Source organism: Melozone crissalis, unplaced genomic scaffold (assembly GCF_028551555.1).
Source record: "Melozone crissalis strain CALT ecotype California unplaced genomic scaffold, PUWL_Pcris_2 ptg000061l_1, whole genome shotgun sequence".
In the NCBI taxonomy this organism is placed as follows: Eukaryota; Metazoa; Chordata; class Aves; order Passeriformes; family Passerellidae; genus Melozone; species Melozone crissalis.
Window position 1 is genome coordinate 9,366,750 of NW_026535839.1, and position 23,816 is coordinate 9,390,565.

Consider the following 23,816-nt stretch of genomic DNA (forward strand, 5'->3'; position numbering starts at 1 on the left):
TCCGGGCACTGGGCCAGGCCACCCCCAGCCTGATCCAGCAGGTACTGGAGCATTACACCACCAGCAGTGGCTCCATCCTGCAGGGAGCTGAGCACTGACCTGGCCAAGCCCTTCAGCACGGGCTTCATTCAATGGTGTGGGAGCTGGGAGCTCACTGGGACATTCTGTATTTGGGGTACTGGCACTGAAGTTTTCAGCAACTCCAAGATCCAGCCCTGCACCTGGGAGTGTCCAAGGCAGCCTGGATGAGGCTTGGAGCAAACTGGTCTAGTGGAAGGTGACCCTGCCCACAGCAGGGGGGTGAAATGAGATGAGCCTTAAGGCTCCTTCCAACCCAAACCAGTCTGTGGTTATGTGATTCTATACTCTCAGACGGGGAAAGGCTCTCAAGCAGCAGCTCTGGATACAGCTGTTCCTGCCAGTTGGGCTGCAACTGCAAGGACACATCAGCAGCAGCTTGCACTGCTCTCCCCAGCATCCTTGCACTTGTCACTGGTCACTGGCAGAGATGATGGTGCCAAGGCAGAGGGGACTGACCTGGCCAGGATGCTCTTACACTGTTTGAAGTGCAGAGATGTACAAAACCATAGGAGGGAAGTGGCCAGGCATGGGGGAAACTCATATGGCAGCTGGACCAGACCCTGTGAGCTTGGGGAACACCAACACACATGGGTGGGCTCCTGGTTTCATTCCAGCACAGTTTAGTGTCTAAAAAAGGATTGCTCAAAACTTATTTATTGCTGGTTTATCCACTGCACCCTCCTGTAGAACCAGCAATGGGAAAGGACAAGCACAGGCAGCCAAAGGGGTCTCATGATTACGGTATTGAAGGTCAGAAAAGCTCAGCCACTCCTTTTACAAAATATCTTCCCTCTACAGGTTTTGGAAATCAGGATTACAAGGAAAAAAAGATACAATTTAAAAACAAAATATAGGTGGACACTGAATTAAAGCTGTTTATATCCTGGTTAAACTGAGGCAGCAGCTTTGTCAATAAACTGAGCCAGCTTCACGTCTCTCTTGGTCAGCCCACCGCAGTCATGGGAAATCAGAGTTATCTGAACCTGTCACAAAGGAAAAGAAAGAGGTTACAAAGGCATTTTGATCTCTGACATTTGACATTTTGATCTCTGAACAGCAGTTCATTGGGAACATTGAGTGTCTCTTAGTGAGCTGGTTTTACGTGGTGCTCCTGGCAAGCACCAAGCTGGACCCTCCCTGCTTGTGTAAACCAGAAGATGCTGTAGGTGAGGAGGCTTTACAGAGCCTGGAATCTCACCAGATGCACAATAACACAGGCTTTGTATTCTTGAGTTTCATCCAAGAATAGGTATCTGATTAAATCATTCACTCTTTAAGTTTAAATACCACGGATCAGTTTCATGAAGAACACGGGAAAGTGACCAAGCTGCCAAGAGCTGGATCAGGGGCTCATATTTTGTTAAGAATCCACATCCCAAAGGTGAAAAAATTCTTAAGATTGCTGCAGATTAATTTTAAAAAAAAGTATAGGTGATACAGCTGCCTCACAGGTCTGTTTAGACTGAGCCAGATGACAAGTCGGGCATTATTTTGTCTTGCCTTTGACTGAGATTTTGGGAAGACTTAAAAGAAAAAAGGAGACAAAATCTGAATATTCTAGAAATCCAAGAAAACCAGGTGGTCAGGGTGACATGAAGGGCTGATGAGGAAGAATCTCTGCTGGGAGTTTCAGCTGCAAGGAGAGGTAGGATGTCCTGCTCTGAGGGTGGTGGTCTGAGCTACAGGCTGCTTGTCCATATGTCCTTTATTTTGGTATATTCTTAGTGGGATTGCCATATATTCATTAAATGCTACAACAAACAATGTGATACAATGCAATGAGAAGTATTAGAAAATAAAACTGAAGGGAGAGCAGTAATTTTTCCCTTCACACAGCACCTTTCATTCGAGGGTTGCAGTAATCCTTGTAACCCTTGTAAATATGAGACCACCATCAGTTAGGTAATATTATAAACAAATTTTATAAGCTGCTATGTTGAGACATAGGAGCCTACAATTTCTAAAAAATCAAATCTGAATTGAGACTGCCAGGCTCCCATTTAGGTACCAACAGTCTGCTACCCTACACTGCTCAGTTCCTGACCTGCTGCACAGACAGGAATGAGAGCTGGTGAATAGTTTTAAAACAGTAATTTATTCAGGTTGGCTAAACAGGAGTTTAAAGGCTTCTGTTTTATTTTTAGATCTCAGCCAGAGAGGTGAAGCCACAGGCCCCAACCATACAGCTGGCAGCAGGCGCAAAGAGCTTCATTCTTGATTCCTCACCACTGCAAATCTCAGCATCTCTTTGAAATCTCAAATCTCTTTGTAGAGACACTTCCCATTCCCTTACCTTGTAGACAAGCTACAAATAAAAGCAGAGAGAATGGGCCAGTGGTTTGGTGTCCTTACCTCCACTGCTGTGTGAATAACTAGGGCTGGTGAACGTTACCTTGCTGTAGACATTAAACCATTCTGGGTGGTGATTCATCTTCTCTGCCTGGAGAGCAACACGTGTCATAAATCCAAAGGCCTAGAGAAAGAGAGAGCAAAGAGGAAAACACTGGATTGGCAGTGGATTGGCAAGATTCACTCCAAAATCCCAAAATCTCCTCAAGATGCCCAGATGGCTGCACCTTGGGTTTGTGTGTGCTAAAGAAGCATTTGAACTTCTCATGCCACTGGTGTATTCTCAAAACAGCTGAAATGATCCCCGGCAGACCCTGGTAAATCACCCTGCTCATTGTGACTTAGCCCAGGACTCAAAGCCATTGCATGACAGCAGATTTCACCTCTGCCATCAGCAGGGATTTTAAACATCCATCCCAAGTCTCCCATCCCCTCCTGCATCTTAGAAATGTGCCATTTCTAATTAAGCACCATGCCACTGTATGACCAACACTGCTTCCAGAAACACATCCCTCCATTTAACCATTTTGCTATTTATTTTACTGCAGAGAAAAAGGCAGCAGGTGGGCCTGCCCCTCTGCTTTATGAGACATATTTTCCCTTTAAATGAGTTAAAAGAGGTTTTCCAATCCTCTGTCCCTACACGCTCCCTCAGGACACAGGTTTTATCAGAGGCTCAAAAGGAAAATAATAGCAGCCCCTTGCCAAAATACTTAGGAGCAAATCAGTGCATCATAAAGAAAATTAGAAGATCCATGCAAATCAAGACTGTAATTATGCAGTGGGGCCCAAAGGGCCTGGGAGCGCGAGCAGGACGCTCTCAGCAGCAGGCTTTGTTCATAGCAAGCTCCATCCATCGAGTTCAGGACCTGAATTAACAGGCAAAGCTGGAGGAACATCCACGTCACAGTCTGGTTCAGATTATAATACAACAAGCTCCACAAAACCATACCTGATTTAGGTAGGTTTTTAGTGCTAATTTATGGAAGAGAATGTATATAGCCCACATTCCACCAAGTGATGACCATTTCAAACAAACATGTGGTCAATGAATAACATATAATGGTTGATAATAGTTTCAAGTCTTTTTCCCTCTCACAAATTGCAAAAACCTTTAAGGAAAAAAAAAAAGAATTGGTGCCTGGATGAAGAATTACTTTGCTGGTCGCTTTGCCAGTCAAATGAATGCAAACGTTATAATCAGAGAAAATCATTCCAATGAGGTTTGTCATTTGGAAATCACCAAACTGTCAGCAATTAAAAAGCTTTTTTCTTTGACCCAAGAGCTTTCCAAAATTCAGGAGAATCTAACTTCCCTTGAAGCTCTCGCTTGGTTTAGTTTTACTTTGAGTGAACAATTACTTTTAAAAGTTTGCCCATGTTCCAGCAGCATGCTTTGAAGTAGAAAGCTGAAAGTTGTGCATCAGATGTTAGCAATGATTTGGAAAAATTCTCCATTAATAGTGATTATTTAAATGTTTTTAGAGTGTCCAGTCTTAATAAGAATGCTATTTCCAACACAGCAATCAATACACAGATATATCCTCATAAGTTTAAAACAGTGATGCGTCTGCAACCGAATTTCCTGTACAGAAACAAATGGCAAGGGAAAAAATAAAAATAAATCTATAAAACCCCCTAGCAGGTTTGTGTAAGCTCTGTTGGTGTCTGTTCATCCCAGGAACTCACCCGCCCATGTACAGACCCAGGTCACACTGCAAAGTCACTGATGGTGAGACAATAATCACTGCTCCAATGAAAGCACACAGAGAGAATTACACAAGCAAGTTACTCTAAAAAATTTATCTGCTCTATAGACCTTCCTCCACACTTCAGATGACAAATCCTCCTCATCAGCAGACCACCAAATCCTCTCAGTGAGTGCACCAACACAACATCCCACTGCCCCTGCCCCACAGAGAGTGGAGTCTCCAACTGGATAAAATGGACATTGGTTACAAAACTGTTCATCCTACTCAAGACTGCTCAACTTGAGGCTGTCCAGCTCATGAAAAGGAATAAATTCCAGCACAGAGGACTCTCCCCAGGACCTGTCCTGCTGCTTGTTGCTCCAGCTGCCCCCAGCTGTCCCAGCCAGGGCAATCCAGTGTCACAGTGAAGGATGAAGTCTGCTTGCCTTCGTGCATGCCCTGCTCTGCTCAGAAACGTTCTCCCTCATTGCACATTACCCACAGCAACTTACTCCTTGCATTTCAGTTTACTTTAATTACACACAAAGTGTAACTCTCACAAAAAATGACCTATGGTTCTACCGAGCAATTTCACCAACACAATCTCCATTAAGGTCTTAAATACTTCCTTCACTAATTAAATGAATTGGAACACTATTGTTTATTAATCACCTTTATATTTGTAGAGCCTTAACCTTTCTTTGGGAAAATACAACTGGCTCTGGAAGGAAAAGATCTTTAGGTTTGATTAGATATGAAAACACTATTACACAAAATCAGTTTGGACATTTCTTCACGTCTTGAAACTTGATCGGTAATTTGGTCTAATTGGTGATCAAGGAAACTATCTTGTGATCAATTAAAGTAATTACCGCATTCCGGCAACACAACCAACCTTAATTTGAGCAGGAGTCTGCACTTCTTCAAATTTAATTAAAAATAATGAAAATTATTATGCAGTCTGCAGTGCAAGATCATTGTCAAGTCTGCACTGGTGGGCAGAGTTTATCAGACCATCACACATTTCTTGATGAAAGTGGGACAACCACTTCACTCATGACAGTGAGACTCAACACAGTCTTGACTTTCATTCTGTTAATAACAGGGAAGTGCAGTCCCTTGGCCCCAGATGAGAACTTTTTCTAGTTTTCCCCTCAAAAACAAAAAGATAGGAGAAAGAAAGGTTTTGTGCATTTTCTAGAAGCCATAAAAAAGTATTAAAAGAGACTTTGATGCAGTAAATATTATGAAGTATTCTGGTTTTTCAGTAATATTAGACACATTTTTAACCTAACCCTTTTAGGACATTTGGGCTAAAATAGTATCCAGACATTCAGGGAACTCCACATATAGACCATAAAACCCAAGGGGTAGCAGAGTGCAGAGTCCCTGCAACAAACCATGAAGAGCAATGTAAGTAAGGAATGAAGCAATCCTGCATAATCAAGATGCCTGGGTGAGCTGGTACATCTCTTCCCTTCATGTCTTTTAAGATCATGAAAGAAGGAACTAGAAACTAATGGTGTTTCAGTCATAACATCACATTAAAATTAAAACATTAAAATGTTTCTTAAATACTAGCAGCCCTAGTATGTCTCCATGAGATAAAAATCAGGGCTACTCTTAGAAAAACAAGCTAACCTCAATAAGTGAAAAAAACCCAAGGTAAACTATAAAATAATTCAGCTGTCTCATGATGTTTTGTGACTGGTCAAGCTGCTCTTGAAACTGATATAATCCACTATCACAAAATAAGACTTAATGTTACTTTTGTTGCCTGAGAATGGGAAAAACAGAGCCAGACACTTTGCTGTCAGAACTGGGAGGAAAGATGAAATTCCGTGCGCTCCTCTGCCCCGCCCAGCGCTGCACAGCTCTGGGAGAACCCCGGGATCCCCGAGCTAATCTGCTGTTATTCTTCCTTTCACACTTCTTAAGCAAGGAATCCATTCATCTTAATACTTTTTAAACAGGCTGCTTTTGTACAATGCTTGCCAACATTATCTTGATGAGTTATACATCAAAGGCTCCCAGGTCGCGGCGCTGTGCTCATACATCACCCACCGCGAGCTCCCCGTGATGGATCACCCCGTGCATCTCCAGAAGAGAGCAGCTGACAGTACTTGACTCCAAGTGGAGATATTTCAGCAAAACAGCTGAAAGGCTCAACGACATGACCACGCTCACTTTATTTTTTGTTTGTTTGTTTTAAAATGAAGTGTGCACTCAGGCTTCTTAAATCCCCTGGACGGGAAGCCAAGGAAAGCATGTGCTAATCACAAGTACATTAAGGTTTCTGCCTCCCATCTGTCATTATAACGCTGGAGGTAGCATTAACCCTGACCTTCTGCAGCACGAGGGCTACCTGTCTTCCCTTGCCCTGCCTCCCAGGCTGCATCTGTACCATTTATCAGTGGGAAATTAATGAATTGCTCAGGTTACAGTGACACTGTCACACAGGAGATGACTACACCTCACACATTTGCTCTCCACTCACCTGAGTAAAAAGTACCCAGGGTACAGCATGTATTCTCCTTAGAGTCTGACACTTGTAACAATAAAATCAATCATTAAGGTTCACTCCAAAACTCCAGAAGCTTTCAGATATCCAGTTGATTACTGAATCCACATTACTACCTAACAGTGAGCTACAAGCCAGCATATAAAAGGAAAAAGCTCTCTAAAGTCAAGATATTTTAAGTCAGGATCATGCTAGTCATGAGGGCTCTCACAACATTTTCTCTTGTGCTCTCAGGAAAAAAATGAGCTTTGTTTTATCTTGAGTCTATTTACTCCATCACTAAATATTTTTATCGTATAAATATGCATAAATCATGTCACAAAGCTACACTCTTTATCTGAAAATGACAACATAGTTAAAACACACAAAAAAAGAGGAATCTAATTAGTTAAAACACAAAAAGAGGAACTTAATTAGTATTTAGGAAGCTGATGGCAGCACAGAAGGACAGGTACCCATTCCCAAAACCACAGGAATCCCAGTATTGGGATTCTTCCCTGTTGGCATCATCAATCTGCTTGAACTATCCTCAGGGACACTGGATCCACGTGGCATTAGGTATTTTCCTCCTCCTTTTTGTCTGTGTCTAGATTCACATACAACATAAATCAGGTGAACATCTTCTCATTGCTTCCCCCTTTTTAACATCAATCCATGAACAGTGGGACAGTAATTAAGAATGAAAATAATCATGCACCAAAGTAGAGCTGAACTCAGGTTACTCATGTCCCCCATCTCTCTCTGAGGCCTCAAGGCATGGACAAGACACATCAGGTACTGTGCTACAATTCCCTACTCTCTCCATCCTGGCATGGGCAGCCAACAGGGTGTAAAGGTGAGCAACACCTGATGAACCACTGGTAGAAATTTGGTTTTCTCCTCTTTAATAGCTCAAGCAGCAAAATATTGTGAACAGAGGCAACTTTCCCATTCCACAGCATCACCTGTGGCTGGGGAAAGCAGTGCTCTTAACTCTGAATGATAATAATGAGGGGAAAGGATGGGAGGATAATACTAAAGACACTCTGGCATGGACTGAGATGCCATTTCCATCTTCATACCAATATCTGAAGCTAAAAACTCCAAACCCCCACAACTCCAATTTCCAACTGAATTGCCAATGCTTTTCTGTGTTTACACTGTTCTTTGAAAATCCAGAGCTGACCACTAGCATCCCCCACACTTATCTGCATACATCATTGGCACAAAAATGCAATGCTGCTTTACACTCTAAAAAAAGTTACCTATTTACATTCCTATTGCAGCTGTAAACATTGCTGTGTTAGATGTGCAGCACAGAATGTGCAAACCTTTACACCATGTTCTCCAAAGAATGCTGTTTCTGTCTCCCAACACTTGTTTACAATTATGTCAGTGAAGAAACCGGCTTGCCAGCTCTATATCAAACATTTTTGACAGCAAAAGCACAAACACTGATCTATTCTAAGTAGTTTGCCACTCCATGGAATCTTGGAAAAGGCATTCTTGCCTTTGATTCTAAAAATGTTTATACTTCGTACATTATGCAAATAGTTTTTATATATTAAGAAATAATGCAAGCAAAGCTCAAGTTAAATTAAATTCTTCAACAATAACCTTGCCAAAGCACTGATTTTCCTATTAAAAAAAATTATTCCAATTTGTTGATCTTACATTGGATGAAACATACTGTAACAATCTTCATAATTTATGTCCTGTTGGGACACTATGATTTAAAGTAACATAATACAGACCAGCATCACTGCTAATCTAAACCACCTGACCAGATAAACAACAGTTTCCCCTTCTCTCTTCACTGAGACTATTTCTGTTTATTGTCATATGATTTGCCAATTTGAGGACCATGAGGGATCACTGGAGGCAGAGAGTGGAGCTGGGAGGCACAGCCCTGCCTCCATGGGCACATTCCTCACCCAGGTACCACTAGAATGTCCAGAGCCACAGGAGATGACAGAAGGCTGTGCCTTTGTCATTCATCTGATTTACCAATGTCATATGATTTATCAATTGTCATATGATTTAGCAATTGTCATATGATTTAGCAATTTGAGGACCATGAGGGATCACTGGAGGCAGAGAGTGGAGCAGGGAGGCACAGCCCTGCCTCCATGGGGATGCTCCTCACCCAGGTACCCCACAATGTCCAGAGCCACAGGAGATGACAGAGGCAATTCCAAGAATGCTGTCCCAGGAAAAGCCCACTTGTGGCAAAGGGAAATTTGCATTTACTCAGCACCCTCTGGACCCAGTGCAGCACTAGACACATCACAGTTCTGACAGTGCTTGAGGTGCAGCTCTGCAGAGGGATTGGAGTTCAGGGCTTCATCCTCCCAGCTCAGCAGTGGCAGAAGCTGAGACATCTCAGGATCAGAAGGACACAATGCTCTGGGCTGGAAGGCACGGTAAACACCATCTAATTCTAATCCCCTGCCATGGGGAGGAACATCTTCCACTATCCCAGGTTGCTCCAAGCCCCATCCAACCTGGTCTTGAACACTCCAGGGATGGGGCATTCACAGCTTCTCTGGGCAGCCTGTGCCAGGGCCTCACCACCCTCACAGGGAAGAATTTCTTTCTGTATCCAATATAGACTTGATGGAGTAGAAGAGAGAGAAGATGGAGATGTCTTAAGGCATCCATAAAAAGGCACTTCCATAAAAACTTTCTGGAAGTGATAAAAGTTTCAATGCCAATACAACCATATTACAAAATACTTTCATTTGTTTACAGCTAGATAAATATGATAGTTGCCCATAAAACTTCTGCAAAATGAGTAGATACCCTAAATCCCAACCACGCCTGCAACTAAATCATGTGGTATTTGTGATGCATCATTTCAAATCAAAATATAGAATATAAATGCTTTAATTTTTCCTTTTCTTCCCCCATGTCCCTCAGGACTTATAGACTAATTAATATTATTTTATTTTTAAATATTTTTAATTAAAAAACAATTTTATTAAAAATTGTAGATCTCTAAATTACATTTTCCAGGAAAAAAAAAGAGGGAAATAATCCCAGGTGTCAGGACTGAACTAGAGCATGGTGGAAATCCTTCCATGTCATAATCTCAATGCGGCTCTCCACCTTCCAAGCCATTTTTGTGTGCTTTGTGTTAAAAAATGGAATATAAAGGTTGCCCTTAGGAGGTTTGCACAAAAAAAAAAAAAAAGCTACTTCATGAAACATGACTTTTTAAAATGACATTTTTGCACCCTACCTAAAAACATGAAATAACACAGTGAAGTCCCCATTAACTGAGCACCTGCTAAAGTAATCAGGCACTTAAAATAATAAACTCTCTTTGCTGCACAACTGAAAGAACAATGATAATTTGACTTGCTAAAACTAATGTTTGGTCCAGCAAATCAAACCCTTGGCTGTACTGTAATAAAGCCATCACACAAACCACAATAAAAATAAAGTAGTAACAAGGTGTAGGGAGCCCCCAGTTCCAGCCTTCTGAATTCAGGCACCTGAGCCCTCTGCTGAGGCACAGCACAATGAATCATCCTTGACAGCACAGTGCCAGCCCATGACACAAAGGTATCGTAAACCAGAACAAATCAGAATTAATTTAAGTAAATGTTCCCCTTCTACAAGTTTCTCAAACCCTCTGACTTTTACAGAGTGCAGATATGGTGTAGAAGAACAGAGAAGTTCATGATCCCATCATGCCACATTTTGGATGAAACAGATTTGACTGGAGCAGAAGAAAATATTCTGCAATTTTCCCCAATGTTTGTTTTTACTCATTTGAGAAGGAATGATTTCATTCTGTAGACATGAAAGGGAAGTTCACAAGCCATCCATGCTGTTGATAACACAGGGGTGCTCAGACAAAATTCTCCTTGGTCTTTTGGCCAAGATTACACACACTATCAGTTTAATATCCAACATCTTCTCTGCTGAGCATCCAAGGGCAATCATATCCTGCCTCTGATAATCCTCTAAATATTTGCCATTTATGATCCTAAGAACACATCAAAGAGGAGTAAGAAAGGCTTTGCTTTACGATGGATTAAGGGAAGATGTTGGTCTCATGACCATTTCATCTTCCACCATCCCGTCAGCTTTTTTGGTTTAGTTTGTTTTTTTTAAAGGCAACTTCAGCAATTCAAACATGCAACAGAGAAAACATGACGGAGATGTGAGGAATTTGGACAGGTCTTACAATCATTCTCTTGGCCAAGCCAGAAGCTAGAAAGACTTAAAAATCTGCAATAAAGCAAACTAAGGACCATTTACATCAGATCTAGTCAGGGAATCATTTCACTCAGCTGAACTGCTGAAGGTGTCCTACTGTACTGCAAGAACAAGTTTTAATGTTTGGACACCTTTTCTAATAGAGTTTAGGGGCAGTGAACTCAGGAGGAGACTTACCTGGGCCAGCACTGGCAGGCTGCTAATTCATATTGCTCCATAAAATTCAAATGTTATTTTGCAAACAAGACATTCCATGTCTAGAAACAACAGACCATTTGGGGAAAAGGAGTGGGACAGACCAAGAATTTTCCCAGAGAAGACGGGGTATCCCTCAAGCTCTGCAGAGTCAGGTCCTTTGCCTGGTTTGCCATGCCCACTGTTCCCTCTGGGATCTGCAGGTTAATCTCCTGTCTCTGTTTGGAAGAATGGCTGGAGCAGGTCACAGAGAAAAGGATAAAAGCAGCTACACTAAGCTGTGTTATTAGAGCAAGGCTCACCTAACTGCCAACAAGTCAGGTACTCAAGCTGCACTAAACATTATCCACTTCTTAGCCCCCTTCTTCGGTTCAGACCCCTTTTTATCCTCCAAGCACATGCCTGGAGTGACAGAGTGTGTTCAATGAGCAATATTTTGCAAAGTTTTTGTTGGTTGTTTTTTTACCAGAACACAAAGGTTTCTCTGGGCAAACCACGCTGCTTGTACATTTGTCCATCTGGAAATGGGGACACAGGCTCAGGAGGGGAGGCAAACAGTAATTCTGAGTCCTCTGGTGAACACCAAATTTCTTTTAGAAATTCGTATAAGCACACCACCAAGGGAAACCCTTTGTAAAGCTCTTGGGTTTTTTGTTAGATTGGGCATTACAATGTGCATAAACTCAGCATTCTGGGCTTGTACAGTTAACAGTATTTTTGCTCACTTTGAGCACCCACCCACTGTAAGGAGAGTAAATGTTCCCTCAACCAGGGACACCCTGGACTTACACAGACCTACATTTAACTGTCTGATGTTATTCTCACTCCAGTCCAAGGAAAATCATGGTAGATCATGTAATCAGGACTCTTCCCTCTGATCCTAGGAATAAATAACATTTTACTTCAAAGCATCCTTAGCAATAGATAAACCAAACAGTGCAGTGCTGACTCAGCACAGGGCTTCCCACTCATCACTGTGTTCCCACCAAGCCCCTCCAAAACATCACACCCAGCTTCTTGTTTGTCCAAAACAACTTTTCACCTCAGCCAAACAAAACTAAAGGAATAAAGGGCAAGGGGAAGAGCAAGAAAGGAAACTCTCCCCCAAAAAGCCACGTGAAGCGGGTTTGCAGCTTTATAAGAGATGGCTAAAAAAAAAACCCTCCACATGCCTCGCCCTGATAAACGACGGCCCTGCCAGTGGCTTTCCAGAGCAGATGTAACGTTTTAGCCAAACGTGATTGTTTGTGAAAGAAATAATTCTGATCAAAACCCGAAATTGCAGCCAGCAGAAGAGCTGCACTTCGTCACGCTAATCCGGCCTGACGGGGAGCGGCGAGCGGAGATTCCTACTGCGAGAGGAGCAGATGCGAAAGGTCAGCGCCGGCCCCGCACTTCAAACCCCTTAACGTGTAAAACAGTGTGCATTAAAGCCCGAACCGCCCCACGGCGGGATTAACGGATGTCCGCTAAGTGGGTTTGATGTGCTTTTGGTGAGTAATGGTTCGTTCTGAAACAGGGGCGTTGCAGCCTTATTTCAGTTCATTCCGCCAGCCGGAGTCCAGTTTTAATTGCAGCTGCAGAGGATAATATCCCAAAGCGTGTCGCTGCTTGGTGGGAGTATGGGAAAGGGAGAGCTGCTGGTGCTAAAGGCAATTTACAGTTTGGAACTGTAGGCAGGCGTTGCTCCAAAAGTGAGGGGATGCAAAAGGTTGAACAACCAGGACTGCGTTTAACCAGCATCGTTCCAGTCCCTCCATAAAAATAAATGTTATTGCATAAAGGAGTTTCAAGAAACCAGTTTTCCTTAACTGAAAAGATAAAAACATTCATCTGAGTAACCATCTTCTTCAAAAGAGGCAGTCATACTTGCATTTCCCCAAATGAAGCTATTCAACTCAATTTAAACCATTGACTTTTCCATTCATTTTCCAAAGGTGTTTTATCATGGCAAGTGCCCAAAATGTAGCTAAAATTAGATTGACTTGCTCCCATTTATCTCTTTGAGCACTGTCCATATGGCTGATAGGACATTATTTATTCTGTTTAATTGAAACAATCAATCCGTGCAGCTGAAAAAAAAGATAAACTCTTCTTTTGCTACAAATCTACAAGACAGCTTGTGAGATCCAAAAGGCATTTTGACAAATCATTTCTTTTGCATCTTCAGATCGATGCATGCAACAAGTATAAAACAAATGCTGTAATAATTTTTACTTGAGTGATAATAAATCCATCTGTTAAGAAAAGCATTTGTATTGGAGTCAACTGGAGAGCAGCCCAAAGGTCAACTGGGCAGATTTTAAGCAGTGGAGTGCATAAAAGGACATACAACAGGTCTGCTGAGGGGAGAAACTCAGCAATTAGAAACACCACACCACACTAATTGTAAACAATAAAATAATGGTTTATTCTAGGAAGAAATATGATTAGCTCATCAAGAAAATGAGTATGCCAAATTACAGTTAAGTCACAAAAACAAACAAAATAAAACAACTGATGCAAACTCTACCACAACCAGGGTGGGACATTTTGCATGATTAAGGAGATGAAGGACATATGACCATGTGTGAGTCTTCAATTTAAAGATAACTATATTTATTTAAATATTATTAATATTGTGACATTTTAAATAACCCTGGTGGGCTGACACCACTGGCAGGGCCACAATGAAATTATAATGGTGACATGGGTACTGTAACAGCACTTGTCACAGGCAGGTGGGACACAAGGCTGGTGGCATCTGCACACACAGAGCCTGGCAAAGAGGGGATGGGATATTCAACAGCACAAAGAGGAACCATCACCTAAAGGGGCTACAGGAGAGACAAGGAGGGACTTCTTACAGGGCATGGGGTGACAGAGCAAGGGGAATGGCTTCAAACTGACAGAGGGCAGGGTTAGATTGGATATTGGAATGAAATTCCTCCTTGTGAGTGGGGAGACCCTGGCTGTTCCATCCCTGGGAGTGTCTAAGGTCAGGCTGGACAGGGCTTGGAGCACCCTGGGATAGTGGAAGGTGTCCCCATGGCAGGGGTTCAGAATGAGATGAGCTTTGAGATCCCTTCCAACCCAAACCATTCTAGGATGCTATGGGTTTGTACATGGCAGACCATGATGGCTGTGAGAATAAAATAATTCCCTTATTTCCCAACTCCCATCTCCAAGGATTTCATTTCTTCTTAGACACAATCAGATCCCACATTTTCACCACTACAGACCTCCAAGCTTTGCATAACTCCCCACCACTGACTGCCAATGAGCTGGAAGCATCACTGGACACCGGACATGCTGACCAGAGCTCCAGTGCCATCTCCTCCTTCTCCAAGGCCAAGGAAGGAGAATCATAAGCTTCCAAACAAGGAACCTCTCATTTCATTTCCCCCAGACCCTGCAGTGCCTTGGTCCCACAGGCAGGGGCAGGTGGATCATGTCCAGGTCCCACAGCTGCACCCTGACCTGCCGACTCAGAGGTGAGACTCTTATTTACTCCCTCAATCCCAAGAATAAACTCAAGGAAGGTGTGACCATCCAGGAATCATATATTTTTACTGTGCTCTGCTCTGAGACACTTGATGCAGTTCATTGACTGTGTTCTGGCCTGCAGGTTAACCTCTGCCAGTCCCAGAAACTTCACTATCAGTTTCTAATAAAAGAAAATGTCAACAGGCAAATACGCCCAAAATTCATTATTTTCAGATACAAAGGTATTTCCAACTCTGTAAACCCACTCATAAATAATTCTGATTTATTGTAAATCGGTTATTGTATTCATAAACGCTGGGAAGTTAGTGAACAACATAACTACCAACATAACTACCAAAGTTATGAAATACTTTCATAACTTTGCAGGTGCACAAATCACAGCATATGGGAGAGGACTCAAAGGATAATGGAAAATGAAGCAGTTTCAGAAAGCCTATATGAAAACCAGCACCTACCTAGCTGGATAAAAAAATAATTTATTTTTAGTCGACAGGCAATCAAATGCAAAACTCTAGCAGAAGGAGCTGGCAGACCACTACTACATTAAAAATAGCAATTCCCCCCAAAAATGTATGAAAATAGGTCCAACTTTCGATTAGCAGAAGTGACAGTTGGGCTGAGGCTGCTCAGGCTTTGAGGTTAAACACAACTGACACAGGCTGCACCTGAATCCAATCACTCCCTGGGCTCTGAGAAGATTCACACGCGAGGACTAAATTTGTCACAAATGGGTTGGTTTCCGATCCTCCCGTAGCCAACTCGCTTTATTCTGACCCCCGTTTAACAAATCAACTTAATGGGTACTGGGAGTGCCATAAAACTTAACAATAGAGTGATTTTAACTTTTAAAATATAGTTATGAAGCAAAATGTTGGAGAGCTCCTTCAATACTGGAAATCAAATTAAAACTAGACATTTTTTAACAGTCTTGACAGATATAATCCTAGTTACCATGTAAATTTATGGTAAGCTGCTGTGATATTAGCCACAGGTGCTACTTTTAATATATGGCCTGCATCTGGCTGGGAATAAAATATCTCAAGAGGACTGAAAATGACCTCACTATCAGACAATGGAGAAGAAAAAAACCCACAAGACCGCTGTGGCATATAAAAAGCTGGAGATGTGGTCCACAACTGAATATTTACCATAAAATTCATTTTAACTCTGCAGACTGTAAGTTAAAGGATATAATGTTTTCAATACATACAAGGCGTGGACGTATTTTAGACAAACAGCCAAAAGATTAAGTACATAAAGTGGAAACGAAATACAGTGCCTATATGTATAAAACCAAATTTTCCAACCTTTGATGAATGTCAAAAACAAAGCAACGTGCCAGGAGCAGAAAAAGGATGGACCCAGATTGTATTGAAGGCACTGGCACCAAGTACTGCCATGGAAAGAAATTAAGAGTATGCATTGCATATCCCACCAAATTCATTTGGATGTGTAACTGGGATCATACAAGGATCATCAATTTAAAGGGACAAATCCAAGCGCGTCTCCCTACAGCCAAAAGAAAAAAAATTGGCATCACCAGGAGGGAGAAAAAAAGGCATGTACCATAACATGCTCTGTCTGACTTTTTTTTCCCAGATTCCAACCAAGAGAGACAGCAAATCTGGAAAGGAAATGCAAAGTCAGAAAAACAATTTCTTTAATACTTCTAGATTTTTTGCACATCTTTAAATATGTTCTCAAAAGCCAAGACACAAATTGCACTGAGACACATGTGCCTCTACTCTCAGTGCACAGCATTTCTGTACCGTCCCCTCCACTCAGACTCATCCTCCACCTCCTCCCTCTTGCCCCAAAAGACAAAAAATGTACCTGAAATAGCTTTAAAACTCTTAGAGCATTTGATTTCCTGTCATTTTAGAAAATGACATTAGAGGTCTTATGGAGACTTCCTACACTTTTTTTTTTTTTTCAAAAACAAACTTAATTAAAAACTTACCCTATAAAAGAAAGCAGCTGTAAATTCTGAACCTGACCATCAGCAAACTTGCCCACCTTTGTAATTTCCTAACTGCATTTGCTGCCTTGGTGTGATTACCTACGGAAACGCAATCACACAGGCAGTTGCCCCTTAAACCCTCTGGTCAAATCCAACCAAGTTTGACAAGAGACATGGAAGTCTCAGAGCTAAGATGTTCCTGAAATTCTGGAAAAGTGAGCAGCTGGATACAGGACCCAAGCTGAGCACTTGGCATCCTGCACTCACAGCCTTTCACAGCTGCCTGTCCAGCCCAGGACTGGGTTGAGATGAATCTGGCAGAAATTCACATCTTTAAACCAGGCCTGTCCCCTCTTCCAGATCACTGCTCCCAAGGTGAACTGACCTGAGATGCTGGGAGAAGTTACCAGCATGACCTGGAGGCATAAATTAACTTTCTATCCCAATTCCCAATCTTATTCAAGCAGACTGGAAGAAAACCGTTTTTGTTTCAGCAGCACAAAGATGGGAATGAATGACAACACCACTTCAGGATGCTACACCATGGCCTGAAAGCCCCACCAGCCACTCTTCTCTGCCCTGCAGCCTGGGAGAGAGGCCCCAGAGAAGCTCCATGATGTGAGGTTTGTAGAGGGTCACAAGCATTCAGGTGCACAGCAGGAATTGGGATTTGCCATGGAGTGGTCCCAGCCCATCTCCTCTCCAAAACCTCACTCACAGCCAGAGGCTTCAGCCAAGCACATGTTCCCTTGGAAAAGGGACTCAGCCCAGGGGCTTTGACAAAGTGCACCCCATTGAGGGTCCTGGAGGTAAAAGAGCCCAGTGTTAACTCATCCCTGCCCACCTGCCACTCCACAGTGCCAACAGCCCAGGGCAACTGCAAGGCACGTGGAGGAACAGAGGCATTGGCGCCATCAGCACAGCTCCTCTGGACACAGCACTCTCCTCTACAGCTGAATTGCATTTTCCCCCACCACTGGTGTATTTTATTCTATACATTATACAGAACACCAACCCCCCAGGAGGCAGGAGCCTGCCTCACATTCTGGGAACACACACCAGTGACATCCAGGCCCCCAGGACTGGTGCTTGGTGGGCATCCACAGCAACAAAACCAACCAAGCGCTCTCAGCAGGAACCCCAGGCTGGCTTCCAGCTTATTTCAGAGAATTGTACCACCAAAGTCCATTTTTGTGAAAATGTATCCTCAGAATAACAAACACCATCAGTGCTTTTAAATTCTGGGTTTCAAACTAATTCCCTGAGCCAGAAGTGTCATTAGCTTGTCAGCCTTACAAAGGCGGCTCGCTGCTGATAGCTTTTAACTGAGCTGATCTCAGCCTGAAAGCTTCAGGAATCCAAATAATTCTTGTTTCACAGAAGTTTCATTTCATTCTCATGCTGAAAATAATATACATAAACCAAGCTCATGTCTACACATTTGCACAACTTTATAATAAAAGTTGTGTTTATATTCTTAACATCTGTTGACATACATAGACTTTGTAAACCTGGCATAGATTTTGAAGCCACAGAATTTTCCATGCATCATGAACGCTATCTGCAAGAAGCAATAAAAAAAAAAAAGCAATGAATACATTAATCATACCAATATCATCTGCAAAACATAAATTTGAAATACCTTTCATGTCAGCTCAACTACTTTTTTTTTTTTGTGCGTATTTTTGGGGGTGATTTTTTTTCCCACACCTGATTTTATGCCATCTGTAAAAGGGCAGCAAGAAGATCACTGAGGAAATGACATTTCTCAGTCCTTTGACTTTTACTAAACACTTTAAATCCTGTAAATAGAATATTTATTACATTAAATGAAAGCAGTTGTACCTACAAGTTCCAGTTTTTAATTGCAGGACCAAACTCTCCCAAGTACAAGGTATAGCTCCACTTTTTTCATTTGTTTCCCAGGTTGTAGCAAACACAGTGTTTACTAATAATCATTATAAATATATGTGCATAATTTAATAAAATTAAGCATACATGCATAATTTCAATTTATTTTCAGCTTTAACTTATCGAAAGGCAAATACCTGCTCTCTAATACCAGCTAAGGATCTGATGCCCTTGGGATCTGCATGTTGACCCTGCTCCTTGACTACAAGAACAGGAATGATTTCTGCCCTCTGCAACAGCAAAGGGGACACTGCAGTAAATCCATAAAAATCAACAGGGGAAATTCTGCCCTCAGATATTCACATCTATGCTTGATCCAAGCAGAGCTGCCCAGAGCACTCACCTGCACGGCTTTTTCTCCCAAATGGGGGCAGAAATTTCATTTTGAATCCAACCCCCATCCTCTGCTCTCATTTCTGCCTTACATCCATGAAAGCAGCTAAGAAGGAAAGACCCTGTTCTTTTATCTCCCAAAAAATTCAAGTGGCACTTTTTTAAAGTACACTTCCCATGACTACAGGTACTAGAAGTATTGACATATAGTTCATCAACAAGCTAATTTACATTGACATATAGTTTACCAACAAGCTAATTTAAATATACTCAACTTCCTATACTGGTATGTGCTCCATCCACCCTCAAATCAGGAAGACATATGGATATCTACCTAAGCTGGTAGGTGAAATAAGTCTACACTGTCAAAATAAAAAAAAAACTTTGCAAATTTTGGTCAAAGCAATGTGCTTTCCAGCTACCTGCTGGTGCAGGACACTGATCTGTCCCCTCACCTGCCTGTTGGCAGACAGGGACTGTCTAAATCCATCTGATCAAACTGAGTTACTCATTTACAGTGGGCAAAAACACTTTTTAAATATTTTTGAGGGCAACTTCACTTCTAGTTGTGCTGAACCAACAAAGACTTTGACCACAACCAGGCAGAGATGCCATTTCATGAATATTCAAAGACAGAAAATCTCAACTCTTCCAAGGGTCACTTCTATCCTGCCACATTCCTGGTTGTTCCAGCTGCCTGCACATCTCACCAAGGCTTCCTGTGAGCTCCCTCTCATGGACTTCTCCTCTTCACTGCCCTTGGAATGAACTGATTTGGTTCTATTTGCTCTGTATTAACACTCAGGTTAAAAATGTACTCGTGGCTCTGGACGTGCTCCCTGGACCAGCACAGGCCTGCTAATGAGCTGCATTTTTCTGCAGTTGTTTTCTCTTTTCTTTTCTCCCAGCTCACCTCACCCACCTTCTCTCTAATGCATGTTCTGGGAGTGTGACTTTTTCTAAGCAATGTCATTTTTCCTCAGAAGGGAATTTTCAGTGAAATGTAGCTGAGCAGGGATCTCAAGACAAATTCAGTATTTCTAAAGCAAATTTGTAACTAATGTCTGAGACAATTTCTTGTGAGTGTGAGATGTGGCTCAGGATCCTGTTTCCAAACAAAACCCAGTGAGGTAAATAAAAACCAGTACCGTGCACTCTGTGTGCCAAAGACACTGCAAGATCTTTACAACTCAATCAAGGATATATTGGAACTTTGTCTTCCTGTTTAGAAGGTGAAATGATCCTGTTTTCCCCACCTTGCCTGTCAAAAGTTTCTGTTGTTTCTTATATTTACCTATGTTTCTCACATATTTCCCTGACAAAAATGATCCCCATTCCCCATCAGTTATGTATTTCCAGCATTTATTTATGAGTGCTAGTAATGAAAAAAAAAAAAGAGGATCAAATACTGCTTTGTCTGATTCCACAATCCCAATCCTGACCCCAACCTGAGTATTAGAATCAAGAAACTGTAATGTTAGAACAAATCTACTTATCAACTACAACATGGAATTAATTTACTCCACCTAATGAGATCAGAATCTGAGAGCAAATCATCAGGGCAAATCCAAGAGGATTTGGCCCCACCAGGATACTCCCAAACTTCTGAATATAAATATTTTCCCATCAGGACCATATGGAAATTAAAGCAATTACATTTCCTTTATATTAAAAGTGGCATATAACAATCATTACCTGATTAAAATTTTTGAAATTGAACTCCTTGTAGATGGCATCTCTTTCTCCCAGCTCAGACCAGCCTGAAGCTTTGAGATCCAGTAAAACTTGATTCCTTTCCTCTGTCGTCAACCAGTGAGACTGGGAGGACTATTGAGGGAAAAAATAAAGGCATGGCACAAGTGAGGCTGAGGCTCTCCTTTGAACAACAATAAGAAAACCACACGATGGAATTGTGGGTTATGTATGGTGCAAAGGTGAGGAGATGGAAAAGTCACTGTGCAGTTTCTTAACATTTGTAATTTCACAGAACAGTTTAACCTAATCCAGACCAACCCTGCCATTTCTGTTTGGGCAGGTAAGTTTGGTCAAGTGCTTTTTGTACAAAACTAGTGAAAAGCAACAGACTCCAGGAATGAAGATGGACATCAGCATACCTGTAGCCTTGGTCATCTGAATTATCCAGATGCTGTAACATCACATTTAATTTCCAAATGTTCCATTCTGTCTGGCAAGTAAAGGATTATTTACATTATTTGCTAAATGTACAATTATAAGGCTAAAATATTATAAGGATAAAATAATATCAGGAAATATCTATTTCAAAAGAGAGAAGAAAAACAGGAGATTGCACTCTACCTACTTTGTATTTTACTATTTTAAGAAAGTGGGAATGGACTTATAAGACGACACATGCTATGGAGTTCTACAAGGAACAAAGAGCTTTGTAACTAAATCAAAAGGAAAAAAATGTCAATACAGACCCAATTACAAAAAGTTTGAAGCTACTGGTAAAAGCACTAAATTCTGCAAAGCAGCAGTGTTTAAGTATGGCTCACTTGATGTGACACGAGTCCTCCTGATGCCACTGGGAGCACAGACATGACAGATTAAATATCTGAATATCTGCTCAAACATCTGAATCAGGGGCTGAAGCACACACAAGCCCAGAGCCAGACACAGAGAAACGCTCTGTGGGGCCTCAGGGAGAGGTTTGATTCCTTTTCTAAAAGCAGGACTAAGGGCATGAGCCCTTCCTCAGACCACAAATTCTGAGAGATGGCTTTCGAGTTCTCATGATAAACGCAATGCTTTCGTGGGAAGAACCTTTCTCCCCAGTACAGTTACATTCGGACTGGTTTATTCTTTATTTCAGAGCCGGCTCAGCTCCGTGACACCCCCCAGAAAGGCAGTTTTGCTGCAGAGGCTCACTCGGACAGGGGAGGCAGCGAGGACCGGCTCAGCACTCAGGAGTTTCACCTCTGCCAGCCGAGCCCCGGTGCCACCAGATGGGGCTGTGAGTCCGAGCAGAGCAGGAATTAACGCAATTAATGCGACCTGAGCACGGCCCTGACATCCCCGAGGGCCAAGGAGCAACGTTTTCACCAATAACATAGGATAAATTGATTTACTCCAAATGGAGTAAATCAATCTAACAGCAACACTGCTGCTGTTTGTGTTTAGGGGAATACAGAGAGGTAACAACAGATGGGTTTTACAGGCACCAAACTGAACTAATTTAGGCTCTTTACACTTCAAACACAACGTTAGGGTTGCAAGAACACAAATTTCAGATTTTTCATTGCTATAACTGCATCATAGGCATAAATTTCTTACTTTTTTTTATATATGTTTCAAGCATATACAAAAATCACCAAAGCTAAAGGCTTTCTTGAAACGCACTGTTTTATCTGGCACAAGATGAAATTTGACTGCAAATGCACAAAAAATCATGAGGGGGGTGGTTTTTGAGACAGCAAAGTCCAGGACTGCTGGACTTTGCTGTCTCAAACACAAAGTCCAGCTGGCACAGTGATGTCCTGTGCCAGCTCTGGGGACACTGTGGTGCCCTCCTGACACCTCACCTGACACATGACAAGACAGTGGTGTGACCTGAAATTCGATCACAGAGTTTTTCATAGGAATATGGAGACTGCATTTTATGCAGGCCCTGGTGAACACTGAGCACGTTTTGCATTGTGGAGGCCACGTCTTGAGTCAGTCCCTTGATACATCAGGATGTTCAGAAATGGAGCAAAAAGCAGCAAGGACAAAGATAAAACTCTGATGGCTTTTCCACACTCACAGTCCCCAGCAGCTCGTCGGGGGCATGGCCAGAGCCCAGAGAGGCAGGAACGGGCACCGGGTGCCAATGGTGACCAAGAACCCGAGATGCTGGCACCCGATCCACACTCACGGCCCAGAGGCTGTTGGGTGCTGGGGTTGCCCAAGCGATGGATAATGTTTGTATGGAGGAAGCCCAGGCAAAACAGTCATTAAGTAAAAAAAAAAAAAAAAATAATTAACACTCATGCCTGCGGGGCAAGGGTTGAACCCTGCACGTGCTGTTAGCTTTGTGTAAAATAAAATAATCAGCCGTGAGGTGGGACAGCAGGGGGTCACAAGGAGAATAATAGAATGATTTGGGTTGGAAGGGACCTTACAGTCCATCTTGTTCCAGCCCTGCCACGGGCAAGGGCATCTTCCATTATCCCAGGCTGCTCCCTGCCCACCCAGCCTGGCACTTCCAGGGATGCGGCAGCCACAGCTCCTCGGGGCAGCCACTGTCAAGGCCCCACCACTCCCACGGGGAAGAATTTCCTCCCGATATCCCATCTAACCTTCTATCAGCGTGAAGCCATTCCCCCTTACCCTTTCCCTCCACGCCCAAATCCCCTCCAGCTCTCCCCATGCCCCTTGGCGCACTGAACGGTGCCGGCCAGGTCTCCCCGGAGGCTTCTCCCGGCTGAGCGATCCGAGTTCCCGCAGTTCCGAGGGCACAGGGCCGGGCTGACCCCAGCCCGCGGCCTGTCCGTGCGCCTCCCCTCCGCCCCTCGCCCCGGCCCGGCGCGGTGCCCCCGAGCCTCACCATGGCCGCGGGGCTCCCGGCGCCGCCCGCCGCCCGCCGCGCTCCCAGCAGCGCCCGCCGCAGCAGCAGCACGGCCCCGCCGCCCGGCATGGCCCCGCCGGCCCGCCCCGCGGGAGGAGCCGGGCAGACGGAAGGACGGCGGAAAGGGAGCTGCCCGCGCCGCAGCAGCCGCCCGGGGCCGCGGGTGGTACCGGCAAAGCGGCCGCCGGTCGGGAACGGGGAGGCTCGGACACTGCAGCGCTCAGTGCAATTCCCTGGAAGGAGCTGGAGTGGGGATCGCTTCTGCCGTGCCTGCAGTGAGAGCAGCAGAACCGGCCTAAGGCTGGGATTGGAGCATTCAGATCAGATATTAAAGAAAACCTTTTCTCTGTCGGGTTGCCCAGGGAGGCGGTGGAGTCTCCAGCCCCGGAGGGGTTTCAGAGGCGCCGGGACGCGGCGCTGGGTGATGTGGTTTAGGGGTTACGGTGGCGGTGCCGGTGGAGGGTTGGTCTGGACGGTCTAACAGGTCTCTTTTAACCCTGATGGTTCCATGATTTG

General features: G+C 43.3%; 1 protein-coding gene across 2 annotated transcripts; it reads right to left on the reverse strand.

The window, feature by feature from the left end:
- Window positions 1-220: 220 nt before the first annotated feature.
- On the reverse strand, window positions 221-23,333 carry PCBD2 (pterin-4 alpha-carbinolamine dehydratase 2). Of its 2 annotated transcripts, none has more exons than XM_054287897.1 (4): window positions 23,280-23,333; window positions 20,429-20,560; window positions 2,474-2,554; window positions 221-1,064 (listed from the first exon to the last, which is right to left on the reverse strand). In XM_054287897.1, the coding sequence occupies exons 1-4, from the start codon at window positions 23,280-23,282 to the stop codon at window positions 969-971; spliced, it is 312 nt and encodes a 103-aa protein (XP_054143872.1). In that variant the 5' UTR covers window positions 23,283-23,333; the 3' UTR covers window positions 221-968. The 2 variants fall into 2 exon arrangements, with proteins under 2 accessions (XP_054143872.1, XP_054143873.1); XM_054287898.1 differs by lacking the exon at window positions 23,280-23,333 and adding an exon at window positions 23,063-23,135.
- Between the last annotated feature and the right edge of the window lie 483 nt (window positions 23,334-23,816).